This window comes from Anastrepha obliqua, chromosome 1 (assembly GCF_027943255.1).
Source record: "Anastrepha obliqua isolate idAnaObli1 chromosome 1, idAnaObli1_1.0, whole genome shotgun sequence".
NCBI lineage: Eukaryota > Metazoa > Arthropoda > Insecta > Diptera > Tephritidae > Anastrepha > Anastrepha obliqua.
In genome coordinates, this window is record NC_072892.1 from 71,258,836 (window position 1) to 71,279,749 (window position 20,914).

Consider the following 20,914-nt stretch of genomic DNA (forward strand, 5'->3'; position numbering starts at 1 on the left):
AGAAATAAATGTCTGTTTTAGTTTCCGTATACGATTTGAAATTTCCAAAAAAAAGAAAAATCTCGTAATTCGTTTTTATATTCCTGAAAATTTGCTTTCAGCTTTCAATAACAATAATAAAAAAATAATCACAGACAATAATGTCGCAAGGCATATCTGCAACACCGCCAATGCATGACATTTCTCTTTCGGGGACTGAAGAACATGGCGACTCCGCGTTCGAAGTACAAAAAACAGTCGGTTCGAAGGCTAATTCGTTAAAGCGTTTCTTCAAATTGTCAAATAGAAGACACAGCGCATCCGAAGAGCAGCCGACCAGCTCCAGCGAAGCAGTGGCCGAAGATCGAGGACAATCTACGAAAGACGAAGTTGATAAAGAGGCCAGTGGAAGAGAGCCGGAAATGGAAGACGAGCTGGAGAAGCCCAGAAAAGATCATCCGAGGCGATTTCACTTACGTTTAGGCGCCGTCAGTCGAATTGGTGCGGTAAAACAGCACAAGTATTGAATATAAACAACTAATTATTTTGTGATATTCTTTTGTGAGTGCAGTGGAACCCGCTAACACCGGCAACTTCATGACTAACGCCTCAAGCCGACAGTCGTTGAAAAACTCCATTTCCAGCTATTGGCATACCGTCTTCAGGCGCGCCAGTAAGAGAGTTGGGAAGCAGAAAGTTGGACAAAATTGCGATGAGGAAGATGACGCCGAAGTGGATGCCAATGAGAGGCAGTTGGAGGAAGAAGTACAAACGTTATCGATCTCAGAGGATACTGTCGGACAAGTGATACAGGCGATCGAATAAGAATGAATGAATAGGGTGAGGCTGTTGTTGGGACCAGGTGAAGGAAAGAAATTGAAAGAAACCGAATAAATAGGTGGTGGGAGAGGTAGGCGTCACTATCGCCCAGCAACTTGAGAAGTGGCGGTTGGCGAGTTCTCGAAATATATTGAAATTCTTGTGTGCATTATTTTAAAATTTTTCCTAGACTAACACAAACACATACGATTTTTGTACCATTTGTAGCAAATTTATTTTCTTTAAAAATTTTGTTAACGCTTTCAAAGGAAAAAAAATTTTTATACTAAAGTTGAATATCAATTGGAGGGAGGTATGCGTATATGTGTTCATACGTAAGCTGTTTGTATTATTTCCCCGTATTTTGGTGCAGTTGTTCTTTTTTGTGTTACTGGTTTGTAATCGAAACGCCCAAAATAACAATCAAAGTTCAAGGTTCAGTTAAACCAGCCGGAAAAGACGTCGTTTTCAGCTACTATCCCATCCACCCTTTGCAGGTGCACCCAGTTTGCGTTGGTGTGGTGTGTAACGGAAACCGCCAATATAGTCTGTGTCTTTGGTGGCTACTCGTTTAGCAACACCTTTTGTGGCTATCACTGTCCGATTATCCCTGCCAACCATTTGCTAATCCAATGTTGTCTCTGTTTCACACACAAACAGAGGTCAAAGTTAAAGGTAACCAATACCTTGCATGTTTGTAATATTTTCACAGGAATTTGGCGCAAATGGTCAGTAGCTATTTTGGAAGTGGGGGACGCGTTTCGCAACCTCCCGTTCACCCTCTGTTCATTGAAAGCAAATTGGAAACTTGTATTGTACTCGTACAAATGTGCACACTGCATATTTTGCTGCTGCATTCTACCTTAAATTTGCATATCGATGGTTTTCGAGAAAATCGACACAACTCAAAATTAACTCAAATTCGGAGTTTTGCCATTAAAAGCAAAAATCAACTACAGAGTTTATATATTTTTATCTGGAAAAGCCTCATAAGCGAATCTTGAAGCAATTCTGAGAGATGGCGTTAGTGTCATTTTGTCAGGTGATCGAATTGGCGCGTCAATTATCTAGAAAACTTACCCACCTCAGTATTTTGTATTTTTGAATTATGTCACTTCTCTCGAAAACCATCGATATTTTCTTTCTTTGTTTTCTATTGAAAATTCGAGGGAATCGCAACGAATCCGTAGCAATGCTTCAATAATTCTTTGCAGTTTTTATTTTGTTTTTTATTGTCCAATTAAATACTAATATTCTCATCCTTATGGCTTTGCTCTGCAAAGTGAGGGACTTTGCGTCAGTAATATTTTGAAAAAAAATGGGCACTCAGCGGCATTGAGTCGATGCTACGAGTAATAAATACATTTTACTGTGATTGATTTGTGAGGAATATTTGATACATTTTCAAGTTAGGTACTAATTTTTTCTTGGATTTTCGTTTTTTTTCGGCCCCAGAGCTCGCGACTACTGTTCGTAAGAAGCGCTTTCCCTTTTTTTAAGTATCTTATCTATATTTAATATTATTAATACACATTACGCTTGCCGTTATGAGTATAAAAATTTGGACAAAATGCAAAATATAATACTTCAGATACTTTTTTATTGTTTTTAGTTAAGAGCTGTGTGAAATCGCTTATAAAAAGTGATTTGAAATAAATAGTATATATGCAGGGTATTTTGACTGTGGGAAGTGGAGGTATCATGTTGTTGTGCGTACCCCTTAAAATTATCTGCCAAGTGATGATTAATCAAATAAGCGACGAAATTTATTGCCCTTTATGCAGGCAGCAAGCTGGATTTAGATCGAAAAGATGATGTATGGATCAAATTGCTATCCTCCGGATAATTTCAGAGCAAATAATCGAAAAGCAAAAAACACTGTACCTCTTTTTCGTCGATTTTGCAAAGGCTTTTGATGCACTGCACCACTAAAGTATTTGGAACTCCGGTGGAAGGGAGTCCCAGAAATATTGGTAAATATAACACAGTCCCAATATTCAAATTTTCAATATAGAGTTCAGCACGACAGCGCACTCAATGGAACTCAATTAGCATGGAACATCTAGATGATCTCGATGATGTTGATGATATTGCTTTAATATCGCAACAAAGGGGACATAGGTATGCAACGCAAACTCAACGATGTAGCTACTCATGCAGAAAGTATTGGGTTGAAAGACAAAGTCAATGGTCATTAATGGCTCTAGCCCTGGCGCATTTACGTTGTACGAACAGCCCATTGAAGATGTCAACAAATTTACCCAAATGGCCCCTGAAGGTGGCACTGCAGCTGACATTGAATGCAGAATAATTAAAGTCGGATCATCGTTTGCCTCACTCAAAAGTATATGGTATATCAAACAGCTAACTACGCAAACAGAGCTAAGGATTTTTAACTCCAGCCTGAAATCAGTGCTTTTATATGACTGTGATACATGTCTGTGGCTGTTGCAACAACAAAAAAGCTTTAGACCTTCATAAATCACTGCCTTAGAGTATTCCTGCGCATAGGGTTGCCCAGTAACTGGGTATGCTCCTCACCCGAGGTAGAATACGGTCAGTTGAAACAAAAATTCGCGAGCGTAAGTGGATAAAATTTGCGACTGGCATCAGCAGAATGTTCTTAGACTAGGCTTAGGCAAGGCTCAGGCCGTAGAGGTCGACCCAGAGGACCTTGGACACGGAGCCTGTACGTTGAATTCACGTTGAATTCACGATAGCTGACGACTCGCTGGCATGACCGGAAATAAAGCTTAAACCCAGGAATCGATCCCAATGGAATTTATTTGTTGAGGCAATTTGCGCTCCCAGGCGGCACGGTAGCAAATAATAACAATAAAATTTTTAGTTGGATATACACTAGGGCGGGTCGATTTAAAAATCGCTCATTGCTCTGTGAAAATCGTATTCTAGGGATCAAAATAAGAAACTTTGCCGAAGGAACCATACCTCTAAAACGAGTTTTGATGTCCCCCCAATTTGGGTCGAACGAAAAATCCCACTTTGACCCATTTAGAGTGCTTCAATCGAGTCCAAATGTTTGACCGACCCCCACTAACTTCGGACGGCCGATCCACCGATCCACCCATGCCAGTGGCACACCCCCTGGAACTCCCCTGGGGGGTTCCCCATATAATCATTTCAAAATATCACCATTTTTGGCCTTTACATGAGAAAAGAAACTAAAAAGCTCGACCCAAATTGGGGGACATCAGAATTTGTTTTAGAGGTATGGTTCCTCCGGCAAAGTTTCTTATTTTGATCCCTAGAATATGATTTTCACAGAGCAATGGGCGATTTTTTTGCCTCCCCACAAAAGACACTAAAAGTTCGACCTAAACTGGGGGACATCAGAATTCGTTTTAGAGGTATGGTTCCTTCGGCAAAGTTTCTTATTTTGATCCCTAAAATATGATTTTCACAGAGCAATGGGCGATTTTTTTGCCTCCCCACAAATCGACCCGGCCTAATATACACCTTATAGTCTAAGAGCTCATGACCAAAAAACCCAACATATTTTATACCACTTGAAATTTTGTGTGAGATTAGTTTTTTAATACTAGAATCGATATCCCGCGGGCTGGCTGCTCAATAGCGGTCTTAATTATGGGTTTTTATTTTTTAAAATTGTTAATAAAAAACATTTTCCCAACATATTTTATACCACTTGAAATTTTAACAGAACTTCATTTACGGTCTGTATAAAATGAAACGATGGTTGCCAGCCCATTCTCATGGTCCCAAAGTACTGCCAGCCCATGTTGAAAGTGCGTTGATGGAAGCACAAGTCAACATATTTTATACCGGCTGTCTTTTTTACACGACATTGGCAATACAATAAATTGATGAAATCTGTAGAGCCAGCCCATTCTGATGGTCCCATCACATGGAAAATTTGGAAAATTTCATTCATTTCATTCATTCATGAGTGCGAGCGAGACCGACTTACGTGAATGTGGGCGCGCGAGAGAGAGCGTATATCGTTTATATTCTGTCTCTCCGTACAGTCTTGCAAAAATGGGAAGGATGGAAGGTTTGTTCATCAAAAAATTAGAGAATGGAATTTTTTTTTCCTTTTCTTAAAAAAGTTTTTATTTCTAATTTATTATTCCTTTATTTATTTATTTAATTTATTACATGAATAGAAAAAAAAAACAAAATTATATTTTTAATTTTCGATGTCAGAAATTGATTCCGAGTCTGAACTGAAATAGTCATTTTCTATTTCTTCAGCTTCAGCATCTGAAAGAAAATCATACCGTCAATCAAAATACCTGATAGTTGCAATATTTCGGACTATGAATGAAGGCGTAAAATACTATACCTGATTCAATGTTGTCATTCGTTGAAGAAGTTTCTATGACAGCTCCAAGAACTGATTGAGGGAATTGGTCGCCATCAAACCAATTAAAAGAAAGAAATTCTCCATTTCTCACCCAGCCACTCGATTCGGGGATATAACAAGTTGGAGATTTCAAATAAGCGTTGCGCCATGTATTTCCAATATATTGAACTCGCAGAAGTTGCTGATGTAACTCGGTTCTACATGGCGGTAAAGACGATGCGTCGAAATTTTTCAGCTGTTTCTGGAATGCTTCGTTTACATTTGACGCTTTATATGTCTCCCAGAATTTAGAAAAGCGACCGCTGTTCACGTCATTTATGTTTTTTAAATTGTACATTTCGCATACAAATTTTTCCAGCATTTTAAATATATGAGTTTTTGTTGCGATGGAGTTTATATTCCCCAGTTCAATAAAAGCATTTTGATATTCCGGTGATTTTTTTAATATCTTGAAAGGTCTTTTCTTACCTTTTCTGTAAAAGGCCGGACTGTAATCACAACCGGTCAGGGCATGGAATCCTGGTAAACTCTGGCATAGGGATGGGCCGAGTTGTTCACTGAGATCATTGATATCAATGCAACGTTTGTTATTGCCAGTTCCTAATTCCATAAATATGTGCAATTCGTCATGCGAAAGATGGTCCATGTTACCCAGCATTATGATCAGTATGTCAGTATCGGAACATTTTATTAAAACATTCTCGCAGACCGCTTTACACACATGATACACAATTTTTGTATCTGCTTCCTCCTGAAGTTCGCATGACATTTCCTCATCGACGATTTTCGATACAGAGGCGCCGTCACTTGTAAATGTATAGCACACATCGTAATTCAATTTTATGGTTGAATTGCCAATAAATGGCGCCATTTCCACTGCTCCCCAATATTGTATGAGAAATCTGACCAGTGCGTCCTTGAATTTGCTATTTCTTAATTCTTTATTGAAATCTTTAGGTGACCGTATTTGTTGAGAATATCGATAACTTTACGGCTGCTGGTTAAACTTTTCATAGCCATTCCCAAGGTAATATGCTTTCCAGGCTTCATATTTCCATTCGTAACCGCGTAGATTGTGTCGGCTGCAATTGAATTGACTTTACATTCGAGGATAAAGGCTTCTTTTCAATATTTAAAATTCTTCTTCGTAAAATGAATGCTGCTTTTTGGAGTATTTCATCTTCTTGTAACAGCGAAAAAAGGCCATCATCTATGAATTTATTTTTCGGTAAAATTACGTTTTTATTTCTGAAAGCTGAGACTTTAATTTCATCACTGAATTTATCAAGAATTTTATTCAGCAAATGTTGAAGGTTGCATGAACCATCATAACTATAGCCACGGTCTTCGTACAATTTCTTCAATATATCATCGTATATTTCACCCAGAGATATTAAAAAGAAACAACTGCCACGAGCAATGATGTTTTTTTGGATGAACTGATCAATTTCATCATCAGCTTCCTTCTGTAGTTCCCGATTCAGATTAAATTTTGTGTCTGCAGTTGGATTGCTTTTAAATTTATTAAAATATTCAACCCGACAGATTTTGTGATAAAAGAAGTGCGGAGGCTCGTTCGAAAGTGACTTAAAAAATTCACTATCTTTCACAACATCCAAATATTCTGCCAAGGCTTCAATGAGATTTTTTTTTTCTCCTCTGACAAGTGGTGCCTGACGTCCTTTGGATTTTTTATATTTTTTATTAAATGCACAAATATCCTGCTCCACACTTAATGCTGCCTCCGTTAATTTTTCACCTGAAGGTTCTTGTATGGCAGATTGACCTTCCTGATGTGTTTGTTCTATTTCGTGAGCAGATGAAGTGCTTGGTGTCGGTTCATCTGTGAAAATATATTTGAATACAAAAAAAATTATAATCGGAACTAGTATTATATTCCTTCCCTTATTACAGTAAAATAAATATTTTCATACCTGTTTGAACTGAAATATCCGATGATGTAACTGCCTTTTTTTCATAATACTTTTTCATGACTGCTAAGAACATTTTATGGCATTTTATATGATAGCCGTCATTACATTCTGATGCTGGTAAAATAACATCTTTATATTTTAAATTAAATTTTTTCCGAATGTCCAAAACTTCCCGGCACTTTTTTAACGTATGCACGGTAAAAGCAACGAGTTTATCATTTGTTCTTTTACTGTTACAAAAAACGCACTTGATGGAAGATTCCATTTTAAATAACAAGTAAGAAAATCGAACGAAGAGTTAAAATTTACGTCTTTACTAGCCAACACTGTGGAAAGAACTAACTATACCTGACGTCGTACTTTGGGTCCGGACACTGTTGTCCTTGAATACCGCCCGTATTGTATTGCAGGCAGATGGCGACTTATAGACGGAGAGCTCATGACCAAAAAACCCAACATATTTTATACTTCTTGAAATTTTGTGTGAGATTAGTTTTTTAATACTCGAATCGATATCCGGGGGCTGGCTGCTCAATAGCGGTCTTAAATAATATGTTGGGTTTTTGGTCATGAGCTCTTAGACTATTATGAATCACCATTCAAAATTCCTAGTAAAAAAGTAGAGCCAGCGCGCGCGACAGACAGTATATAAACGATATAAACGATATACGCTCTCTCTCGCGCGCCCACATTCACGTAAGTCGGTCTCGCTCGCACTCATGAATGAATGAAATGAATGAAATTTTCCAAATTTTCCATGTGATGGGACCATCAGAATGGGCTGGCTCTACAGATTTCATCAATTTATTGTATTGCCAATGTCGTGTAAAAAAGACAGCCGGTATAAAATATGTTGACTTGTGCTTCCATCAACGCACTTTCAACATGGGCTGGCAGTACTTTGGGACCATGAGAATGGGCTGGCAACCATCGTTTCATTTTATACAGACCGTAAATGAAGTTCTGTTAAAATTTCAAGTGGTATAAAATATGTTGGGAAAATGTTTTTTATTAACAATTTTAAAAAATAAAAACCCATAATTAAGACCGCTATTGAGCAGCCAGCCCGCGGGATATCGATTCTAGTATTAAAAAACTAATCTTACACAAAATTTCAAGTGGTATAAAATATGTTGGGTTTTTTGGTCATGAGCTCTCCGTCTATCCAAAATTGCCGAAGTTTTCTCATATTGTATAACAGGTGGACCTGTCATTCGGCAAACATTTTTTTTATTGAAAAGAGTAAAACTTGCTTTTAAATAATAAACGTAATCTCATTCAAACGATTTTGCGTTAAAAGCGTTAAATCTGGCGATTTGACCGCCGAAAATCGTTTTGAAGTTATTCTTGAATGTCGCATAAAAAAAAGAAAAACGTTAACAAATCTCGATATCTACATTCGTTGGCGGTAAGCCCTTTCCCAATTGTTTTTCGAATATTTGCACTGGTGATTTTATGTCAAATTTTTGGATTAACTTTTTTATTCCATAAATCGATCTATTGTGAAATCTAGTTTTCATAGATCCAACACTTCTTTAACGGCGGCCGCCGTAGCATGACTACCATTCGGAATTTAGAGAGAACGTAGGTTTGAATCTTGGTGAAGGGCCAAAATGAAGAAAAAGAAAGAAACTGTAGTTCTCTCCATTTGTGGACCAACATCAAGACGCATGCCACAAATAGGAGCAGGAGCTCGGCCAAACACCCAAAAAGGGTGTACGCGCCAGTTATATATATACAAGTATATATATACCTATACACATAACACATGGGCTGAAAAGTCCCGGGCCTAACATATAGATGGTATCAGTTTTACTGCATTCATCTCTTTTTCAGCTAGTACATACCTTAAAAAGACATCTGTTAAAGTTTCATGATATTATTTTCATTAATTCGTTAGTTATTCTGCAAAGAGTGGCGTTACTTTGGTTATTTTCAAAACAATGGATCAGAAAGACTTTTGTGTTTTAATTTTGTACTGCTTCTTGATGGGAAACAATACCGTCAAAGTGAAGCAATGGCTTGACAAGTATTATGGTGACTTCGCTCTTTCAAAAACAACAACAGGCTTCAAACGTGGCCATAGAGACAGCGATGATGCACAACGCAGTGTACGTCCAAATGAGTCGGTAACACCATAAAACATCAAAAATTCGCCAGCTCGTTTTGAGTTGAAGTTGCATGAGTTAGCTGACATCGTAAAGATATCAAAAGGGCTTTATATTGCATGAGCATTTGACTATGAGAAAGCTCTGTTCAAAGTGGGTGTCGCGTTTGTTCGCTGTTTTGTTTCATCAAGACAACGCACCGTGGCAAAACAATGGGAAAACTTCATGAGTTGAACTTCGAATTGCCCCCACATCCACCGTATTCGACAGATTTGACTCCCAGCAAGTGGTATTGAAATATTGGAACGGCGCTGGAATGATTGCGTTGTTCCTGATGGAAACTACGTTGATAAATAAAACTAATCTTGAACGAAAAAAGGTGTTTTCTTCGTTAGGCCCGGAGCTTTTTAGCTCAAGTGTTGTAACGGTCTCCAGCGCAAATAATTTTTTAGTAAATTGTAGATTTTCTCCTCTACATCTGTTAAAATATCGATGTGAACTATGGCAGCTGTCGCAAAAGAAAAATAAAAGAAAAAAATCTAACTCTAAAGACCCTGTAATGCTTTCACCATTTTTGTGCAACCTAAAGCTTGAATAGGGTTTGAATGAGGTTTTGTTCGTCGACAACATCAAAAGGACTGTCACATGCATCCTCGCTTTTTGGACACAGTATTGGACACAAAACGTATATTCTCCTTACGCAATTTCCATTATTGTTATTTATGTAAGTAATAGGTATAGGTAAAAATCATGGTTGAGAGAATCGCGTGGGCTGCGCACATTATGGTAACGCTATTAGGCTCTCAGTGAATTTGACAGAATCAACTGTTGAGCTTGGTAGAGCTTTGTTTTACAAACAGCTCTTTCTTTCTATCCTCTCTTTTTCTCCTTTATGATTGCATTAACTTAACCAATCTATGTATTCATTTATTTCATTACACAAGTTCGTTATTTTGCCCCTATCTTCTTATTTTTCTCATACACCTCATATACAATTACATCACGGCAAAGTCACGCTCTTTTTCCTACTACAATCTGCGCAATTTTGTTTTTCATTATTCTTATAAAGTTTGCGTTACGCTCCACCATTGGGTGAAAGGCTCATAACAAAAGCCCCCATTCTAGAAGGCTCAGGAATTCGATAAAAAGTAGTTGCCGCACCACACTGGTGAGCGGTAACAGGCCTTACGAGCTGTAAAACCAACCAATAGGTTAGGTACAAATCCAGCAATCTACTCTAAATCTTGCAACTACTTATACATTTATAAATGCAGTCAGACACAGATACAAATATATTTTGGTAGAAACATACCGACTTCAAAATATTTATATACAAAATGCGAAGAAATGTGAAAATATACAAACAAAAGAGTATTAAAAATATACTCCGAAAGACTTAAAAAAAACTAGTATGTCGGAGAAAAAACCCTGGGGTGTAATTATTAGCAATATGTGTGCCAAAATCTTCGCGTATAGCATATCTAGTCAGCGGTAAGGTAACTGGGAGGAAGTCAGTGCTTTCGGGTCCGTTTAGGTTGACCCACTACCGCTTTTGGTGGCTACTTACTTTAGGTTGCTCCAATTTATCATCACAATCGAAAGCAGTTGCTGTGCCAAACAATTCGCTATTTGTTGTTGTAATGGCTATTGCCATTGTTAGAGTCAACAAGCGAAAAGTACACTATGCACTTGTAAAAGTAATACAATAAATGAATGAAATATTTAACAAGTTCTAGTTACTGTGGAACAATGGACAACAATCCGAGTAAAAGCAAAACATAATAATAGGATTTGCAAGAGGGCGACGGTAAGACGGACTAACCAAGTGACCCACCAATAGGCTACTAAAACAATGCATAGGAACAGTTAGCGAGAAAAAACTTGTATTTGCTTTATTTTTATGAAAAATAGAGTTGCTTTCGTGTTATCTTAACCCTAAATTGACTTTGGTTAATAGTAAGAGAAATATTTTAGAAATGTGCTTTTGCTCTATCTAAAAAAGAGGTTACGGGCTTTTGGATCATAGATGAGATATTATTATTATTTGCCCATTTGGGGGTTCCAGTCCAACAACATTCTGCTGACGTCCGTAGCAGGTTAACGGATTGTGTGATCAATCCATTTCCTTTTTCGTTTGCGAACCTCAATTTCAATTGGCCTTTGACCACTTCGAGCAAGGTGCTCGTCATTCGATATCTAGTTATCAGTTATCTAGTTATCTAAGGCTGCGATTTATAAAAGTATGAGTTAATATTTGTGGTTGACCTACAGACCACGTTTTACAGTCGTATAAATTTACAGTCTTTAAATTTGAGTTAAAATCCTCAGCTTTGTTCTAGTAGTCAACTGCTTAGAGTACCATTTGCTTTTAATTGTGGCGAAAGACGACCTGGTTTTCAATATCCTCTGTTTAATGTTCGCAGTAGATGGGATATGGGCTTCACAAAAATTATTCTAGCGAAGTTCTGCTGTAGAAGATTGAAAATAATATTTCTAAATATAAGAATTGGACTTATGAAACTTTTTACACGTTCAAAAGTATTCTTTTAAGAGCTTGAGAACTTAAAATGATAACACAAAACAGAAATATTGTTGGAATGATTTTTTTATTATAATCTGGTAAGTAATTTTATGGCTTTTATTTTCTGAATAAGATATCCGGCATATGACCGCTGCGGCTACGTGTTACAATTATAAAATTTATTATATTTTAAGACCTCCGCCAAAATATTTCGGAAAAATATTAAGATTTACGTGAGCTGGATCAATTTGAAATAATCTCCAATGGTAATGAATAAAATTAGTTTTTTTAAATATTTTTTCCAAAAAATCACCTCAGATGATAGAAGAGCTTAAGTTTAAAAGGTCTCCATAAAAATGTTTGAAAATTTTATCATCGAAAATTAAAAAAAATTAAAATTGTTTTCAACAATTAAAATAAATAAAAACGTATTAGATATCGTTTTGGAAACACAAAAGATTGTTTTTTGAAAGCTAAAATAAATAAAAATAACTATTAAAAATAAAATAGTGAGTTAATTAAAGTGGATAGTTTTTCGAAATATTCTCCACGATGATACAATAAATACACGCATTCGTTTGAACCAATTTTCGTGGCAATTTATCCAGTCGCATTTCTATGACGCTTTCTAAATTGTGTGAGATCCAGCACGAAAGCACCTTTATTACCACAAGGTGATTAACAAAATTTTATTAATGCTTGTCATACTAATGCCCAAGGATGCCTCAATCTTACGCTATGTACATGACGATGTTCAATGTTTTTAGGCACAGCATCTATGTATATTTTTTTCACAACAACTGATTTTGGACAACCTTCTCGGAATTCATTGGTTAGCAAACAGCAACCATGAGAAAATGCATTGGATCAGCGAAAAATAATCGCACAGAAATTTTCACGGCTTATTTTCATTTTTTGCCGATATGAATTTTTAGAGGTACTACATACTCGTCAAAGCACGCAGAACGTCAGAGTGTTTATCGTAAAATATGTCACAATTTCCAATGGAAACGTCAGAAAGGGAAGGGCCTACTAAATTAATAAGGTATTTCAATTAATATATCGAATTCGTAAGTTTTATAAGGTGTAGTTGGTGGAACTTTACCAAAATCGAATTTCCTTGAAAACAAAATATTTTTTATGAAATGCAATTTCTGACAGTTTGCAAGGGAGCTATAATAAAGGGTGTTTTTTTTAGAGGTTAGGTTTTCAAGATGAAATAAAACGTATATAATTTAATGTTATGGCCAAGAATTTAGCTTTATTAATATATAAAGATAAGGGTTTGCCATTATGTTTTAAAAATGATTTCGGGCAAGTGGCCGCCGCGGCTGGCTCGAACAAATTCCAGCCGAGAGGCCCAATTTTCAACCACTTTTTGCAGCAATTGGGGCCGTATGTCAGCAATAACGCGCCGAATATTCTCTTCCAAGACGTCAATCGTCTCGGGCTTATCTGCGTAGACAAGCGACTTCACATAGCCCCACAAGAAATAGTTCAGCGGTGTTATATCGCACGATCTTGGAGGCCACGCCACAGGTCCACGGCGCGAGATAATGCGCTCACCAAAAGTTTCCTTCAATAAATCGATTGTTGCGTTGGCTGTATGGCATGTAGCGCCGTCTTGTTGGAACCCTAGGTCGTCCACATCAACATCGTCCAATTCAGGCACGAAAAAGTCATTAATCATGGCTCTATAGCGCTCTCCATTGACTGTAACATTATGGCCGGCTTCATTTTTAAAGAAATATGGACCAATGATTCCCTCTGCCCATAGAGCACACCAAACAGTGACTTTTTGAGGATGTAACGGCGTCTCAGCAATGGCTTGTGGATTATGTTCACTCCAAATGCGACAATTTTGCTTATTGACATACCCATTCAACCAAAAGTGAGCTTCATCGCTGAACAAAATTTTCTTGTGATGCGTCGCGCGAACCGAACCATTATTTTCGTAATAAATTTGCATGATTTGCAAACGTTGTTCAGGTGTAAGTCTATTCATTATGAAATGGCAAACCAAACTGGGCATAAATCAAGTGACACCTGTCAAAAAGACCATCTACGAAAAAAGTAGTGCCAACTTGAAAACCTAACCTCTAAAAAAAACACCCTTTACAAAGATATGGTTGACCCCACTTATTTTTTTTTTGGAAGAGTAATTCGTTATTAATTAACTGATGTCAGTTGAAGCATTTCGACCACTGTACAATTAGAAATTTTCATTTATGTAGTTAGCTAAGGGTTAATTGATATTTTAGCAAACTTTTCAAGGAAAATTCAAATTGAATGTGTGGAGCTTACAATGAAACTTAATGAATAAACGGTTTAGGAAGGAACTCAGTGCAATTAGCAAAAGTTGTATTTTATCGAGTGTTTCATGAATGGGAAATTTAAGCGTTAATCTGGAAAGAATTAAAAATAAATCCAAAGGCATCCTTTATGATGGTAAGTATGTACAATACAAGTAAGTATATGATTTATGTATGTATATAAAATTAGGGGTAATTCCACCCCTAACACTATACTATACTAGCACTATACTCTCGTAAATAATCGAATAGTAAATTAAGTGTGATTTGCTATTTTGGATAATTTCTACTATTACTATTCTAAATATACTAAACTATACTAAATAATAGTCTATAAAATTGGATATATGGAGAGATGCAATATATGGAGAGATGCCATATATGGAGGAGGCATTATAATTAAATTCAGGTTACCTTCACGAAATAATTTGCGGTTGAAGAAAGCTATTTTGTATAACCAAAGATAGGTTTACGCACGTGCAGTGGCGGACTAACGTAGTCAGAGGCCCAGGGCGGCATAATTGAATGAGGTCCTTCTTAGTGCAAAAAGATTTTGATTAATTTCAAATATGTCTACTTAAGTATTTTTACATTACGTTCGAGTTTGAATTTGACTTTAATAAACAGTTGGAATAATAAAATAAGTAAGTAAAATTTTTCAAAAAAACATGCAATAGAATTAAGAAATAATATATTTATTTACATATATTTTATGATATGCAAGTACATATGTATAAAAGTGAAAATGAAGACATAAGACATACATATGTCTATATAATACTATGTAGGTAACATGAACCGTATACTTATATTAAATTTTATGTTTTCGTTTCTTCATTTTACTGAGCTCTTCATTAACTGCAGTGAAATCAATTTATTTTGAAAGCACAGACAGACATTTAGAAAAACTTCGCTCGCATGATGCATTTGAAATGCAAATGGTTAAGAAATACTGAAGTATAAGCGATATGTAGGGCAAGGATTCAGTAAAGTCCCATGTTATTATGAATTATAGGACTTCTTGGGCTGCCCATCTAGATGCAACGTCCGCACTCGTATCGGTAGCACGGATGTGCCTGCGGTATCTTTTTATTTCTTGTAAAACCTGCTCTTTGTCAAATTCATTGTAAATTTCTACCAGATTACCCAGTGCTACAGCCAAAGCCTCATTTGAAGCTTCCATCATGAATTTTGTTTCAATTATTTGGAAAATATTGTTTATTTGTTTGATAGCCTTGCAACGTTGCGACAATTCCGGTATAAATCGGTCTATGCATTCAAACATTGACCGCCGTATTTCATCGATGATGAATCGATTCAGCATCAGGAGATAGTTCACCCGACATAGTTTTTTTCAACTTCCTTCTTCCTCGTCTCTCGATGTTAATATTCATATCATTGCATTTTTTAGCGTCAAAAATGACAGAATTTTCTACAATTGCCCTTCGTTCCGTCACTAAATATTCATCCAGGGCTTTTATTTTGATAAGTCCTATATTCTGAGCAATTTTTGGGGACTGTAAATATTTTTGAAAAATTTTTGGCGGCCGCCGTAGCCGAATGGGTTAGTGCGTGACTACGATTCGGAATTCACAGAGAGAATGGTTGTTCGAATCTCGGTGAAACACCAAAATTAAGGAAAACATTTTTCTAATAGCGGTCGCCCCTCGGCAGGCAATGGCAAACCTCCGAGTGAATTTCTGCCATGAAAAAGCTCCTCATAAAAATATCTGCCGTTCGGAGTCGGCTTGAAACTGTAGGTCCCTCCATTTGTGGAACAACATCAAGACGCACACCACAAATAGGAGGAGGAGTTCGGCCAAACACTCAAAAAGCGTGTACGCGCCAATTATATATATATATTATATATAAATATTTTTTAACCAAATTAACTTTCTCTAGTATAGACAGCCAAAATTGTACATAGGTCAAAAAGGTAAAATCCCAAATAACCGGCAGTAGCAAGCTTGCTCCTGATCTTGTTCTAAATTTGTTTGTGAAGGATCTTGTAATCGAGAACACTGACTATTGCCTCAACGTTTTCTTTGACTACTTTTACTGACTTGTAATGTGCGCTCCATCGGGTATCAGATAAACGTTTTAATTTTTTTCTGTTTTCTCATTAAGCAACTCCCATCTCTTCGTAGATGCCGAAAAAAAAGAATATAATTTCTCTTCAAAGATTCATAGAATGATTCGAACAAGGACTGAAAAGCGCTTTTGGATTGACTTCTCGAATTTTCCGTTGCACATCTCCGTAAATACCTGGCATTGATGCTGCATTGTCATAACCATAAGTCCATCTTTTTCTATCTGTTCCTGAATATCTTTCGACATATCCTCAGCAGTTTTTCCAGATATCAAAATTAAATGCAACATCACTAATATCTCCAAAATATGATATTTTTCATTTTGTTGCACTCTGTTGTTAGAACTGAGATTTATAATATCAAGAAAAGATTTTTTTCTTTATTGGAATTATAATTTCAATTTCAATCTATTATTCTATTTATAATTTCAATTTATATTTATAAAAGTTGTCGATGACTGAAAAAATGTATGCCATATTCAAGGCGAATCCAAGGTGATTGCGCACGATTTTGTGTCTTTATTGACAAAGTGGCCTGCCTCGATGTTTGTTTATTTACTATCTATGTATTACCTTTAATATATACGCCTTGGTCATACTATAATAAATCTGAAGTGACTTTATTATCTTCCCTTATGCTCGTAATAATTATGTCTCTGAAGCACGAGTAGTGGCAATCACAACCGTGGCAACGGATTTCGAATGATCCAACTATGACATTTGTGTCCAACGCAAATGTTTAAAATCATGCGTCTTGAATGACAGATGACGAAATTAGAGGATTGGGGTTCCCTTGATGGTCTGCTCTTCGAAAGATGGGCCTAACGTATACTTAGCGAACGCTGGAAAAGTGCGCAAACTTGTCGCGAGACTCTTCTGGCCGCGGGTAGATGGGGGCGCTTGAGGGAAATTCTGAAACTAACAAAGCGAGAGCTCTCAAATTTGATGAGTGTTTTTAATAGGCATTGCCCGTTAGGTATCCATGAGCTGAGACTTGGGATTGATTCAAACCCTTGCAGCTGAAGTTGTTATAAGCTGTCTGCTCTCGAACAAAGAGCTAATATAAAATTTTGCTTTAAAATCGGTAAAAAAAGCTTATGGCGATTATTGCCTATATCGTGCCAGAGTTCGAGTGGTTTACACGTTTCAAAGATGGTTGTGAGGACATAAATGACAATGAACATACGGGCCGCCCAAAATCAGTAATCACCGAAAACTCCGTATATGTTCGTATATTTATCAAAAATAAACCGAAATCATCGTTGAAACTCATGAAATCGGAGTTGAATCTCTTCAAAACATCGATTTATCGCATTTTAACTGATCACTTGGGCTCACAAAATGTCTGTGCACGTTTCTTTCCGCACAAGTTAACTGAGGACCAAAATTTGCTCAGAATTCAACATTGAAGAGACCTCGTTAAAGGGGCAAGAAAAGACGAGAACTTCCTTTACAACAACTGGTGACGAAACGTGGTGTTTCCAACATGAACCTGAAACTAAGCGTCAAAGTGCCGAATTGAAGGCCGCAGACAGCCACCACCCAAAAAATCGTATTTGGAGAAGTCAAAAATCAAGTCGATGCTCATTTGTTTTTACGATTCCAAGGAAATTGTCCGCAAGCAGTTTGTGCCAACGAGCCAAACCGTCAATTAAATTTTCTATCTTGGCGTTTTGAAGCATTTGTTGCATCGCATTCATCGACTTCGCTCTGCATACCGCGAAGGAGGAAGCTGGCGCTTATTGCACGAAAATGCACCATCTCATCGATCCACTCTTGTGACCGATTTTTATACTAGAAATCGCATTTTAACCATCAATCACTCACCGTATTCACCTGATATGGCTCCCTGTGACTTCTACATATTCGGAAAATTGTATTTGGCCATGAAAGCAAAACATTTTGTGTACGTAGAGGTCATCCAAAAGGCTTGTATCCACATCCTGAGGGACATTCCGGTCAATGACCTGGAAAACTCTTTGGAAAAGCTTTTAGATCGCGTAAAATGGTGTATCGAAGCCAGAGGAGACTATTTTGAATAAATAAACTCGAAGTTATTAGAACAAAGCTCCTGTCATTTCTATTTTAGCTCAGTCTAGTTTATTTTTGCCTTCCCCTTGTATCTCCCACTTTTTGCTACACCTGTGAATATAGCAGATTTAACATTACAAACCTGGGGAATCTCATGAGTAGCTTGAAATAGTTAACGAAATGTAATTGGTTGCTGTTTGGTCTTCATCTCTTCTCCCCCCGGTTTGTTTTTTATCCTATTCTTGTTTTCCTCTGTATGTCATCACAATGGATTTTGATGGAATGGAATTTGATTCTTTGTTCAAGTAGGCCCTCGCTTGAGCAGCCAGTTAATCTTACCTAACCTGCTTCTTGAATTTGTGCCTTTAAACTATTTTATGAAATTTCTCATTTTTCCGAAAAAAATATTTTACATATATGAAATTAAAAATAACTCATTTGTTTTTGTTTTTGTTTATTCATAGTCCAGTCATTTAAGCTTAAATTAGGTAAAAATCTCGGAATTCGAGATACTCAGCTGTAAGTCTGTAATATTTGTATATTGACACCCTAAAAGTTGTCTCAAAACCTACATATGGTAGGGTGTACGCTACTATTAAATTACAAGGTCAAAGGTCAGCCATAGTTCTTGAAATTGTACGTCCGTAGTTACCAAGATACGATTCAAACGGAAGTAAAGAGAAGACGGTCGTAACTATACAATACATGTGAACATCTGCCCCTACTGGCTATAAATATAATACATAGAAAGGTCCGTAGTGTATAATGTGTATAATAGGGGCCCGTATAATTCCCAGGTATAATTTTTGACGTAGTGGAAGGATTTTAAAATTTACAGATTTTAAAGGCGATGCACTTAATTATTTTCTATTTAAAATGTCATTAGTGTATTATGATTTAAGTTTTTCCCTTAATTATTTTTTAATTTTAGGAAACGGTTATCAGTATTATTGAATAGATATAGATTTAATGCATAAAGAAAATGATAAAATATAATATGATAGTTAATAAAAATTGAGAAATATTTATAATTATTGATTTATCGATAGTTCATCAACTACATATGGCGCGTTTTCGACTGGAGGCACCGGTTGACCTGAAGTGAGCCGGTGACCGCGCGCTCTCCGCCCTCTATCTCGAAAACGGTTCACCGTATAAAAATTTGTTTTCAAAAAAATTTGTAGGGAAGTTTGTATTTTACAAAATTGATAATAAATACAAACAGCAAAAATTCCATGGGAAATGAGATATTTACAAAATAAGCGCAAAAAACCGATTTTTGGGACCTTTGACCTTGAAATTTAATAGTTGCGTACACCCTACCATATGGAGGTTTTGAGACAACTTTTAGGGTGTCAATATTCAGGTATATTTACAGACTTACAGCTGGGTATCTGGAATTCCGAGATTTTTACCTAATTTAAGCTTAATGGAGGGACCTACAGTTATAGCCGACTTCGAGAGGCGAATGGCTTTTTATGAGGAGTTTTTTTTAATGACTGAAACACACTCGAAGGTTTGCCATTGTCTGACGAGGAGTGATCGCTGATAGAAAAAACTTTTTCTTTGTGTTTCTTTTTGGTGCCTTGGTGCCCGGGGATTCGATCCCGGGCACTTCCGAATGGTAGTCATGCAGCCTTAGTAAGATGATAATTCAATCTATATGCAATGCATTGTTAGAATTCTAAAATTCTTCTCATTTACTTCCATAAAATCTTTAAATCGGTTTAGGTTAAAGTTACTTATCATTGATTTTGATTGCGATTAACCCGGTAGACCGTCCCACTATGATTTTCTTTGTCATTCCTCTACTTCTTGAATGAAAACGAGGGAATGAGTATGGGTGAAGTAACCCTTTCTAATAATTTTTCTGGTTCTATTGATGGGGAAGCCGCTCCTTTCCTGGCAAACTTATCTGCCACTTCGTTTCTGATAATTCTTATGAATTCATACATACAAAAATCTTTAAAAATAAAATCTTTAGTTCGAAGCAAACACTCATGAGCGATTTTTGAAAAATATGTAATTAATAGAAAATCTCGCTAGTCATTATTCGATAGTTTGCGTTTCCCCCAAAAGGGAGTTTACAATCAGCAACCATAGAAGTAAAAGAGTTATGCTTATTTGAGACGAGCTTCTGAAGAAAAATATTCACATTTACGTTTCGCTCATTTGTTCCAAGAATGTCAATCTAAAAAAACCAAAATGTCGAAAACTCAAGTTTTCAATTTCTTATGCCTCCCAAAGTAAAAGTAAGGAAATATATTCATCTAATGAGATACTACTAACTGACATTGCGATGCATTTTTCGCATACATAAAATAAGAGCCTGTGGTCATTTCTGCATACTTATCTACAATTTTTAATTTTTTTTTCATTTGACACTCTTGCAGGCAATGCGCGGCATGTAGTTTCCCAATATATCGTCCACTTTAAATTAAAAATTTCTTTTCTAAAAAAATTTATATACTAATTTTTACTTTTGCCTCATTACATGTATTGTCTTTTCGGCAACAAAGGTTTTTTATGCAACACCACAAACCACCGATTGGCAACATTATCCGTACTTAATATGCTGTGACCAGTTACTCAGCAGTACCATTAACATCGCTTTGTCGCTGTTGTTGTCTTACAATTGGGAACATTAAAGTCATTTTAAGGTCTGGTGCTGCTGTTGCTGCTGTATATGCGACTTTGTCGACAAATTCAATGTTGCTACTTCGTTTGAAGTTCTTTGCCAAAGGGGCATTTTGCGGTTGCCAACGCGTAAGCGACT

The 20,914-nt window shown here is 36.6% G+C and overlaps 1 protein-coding gene across 1 annotated transcript; it reads left to right on the forward strand.

Annotated features, from left to right (window-relative positions):
* Positions 1 to 1,089, forward strand: LOC129250374 (uncharacterized). The gene is made up of 2 exons (XM_054890007.1): positions 1 to 480; positions 551 to 1,089. The coding sequence occupies exons 1-2, from the start codon at positions 141 to 143 to the stop codon at positions 802 to 804; spliced, it is 594 nt and encodes a 197-aa protein (XP_054745982.1). The 5' UTR covers positions 1 to 140; the 3' UTR covers positions 805 to 1,089.
* Positions 1,090 to 20,914: the final 19,825 nt, after the last annotated feature.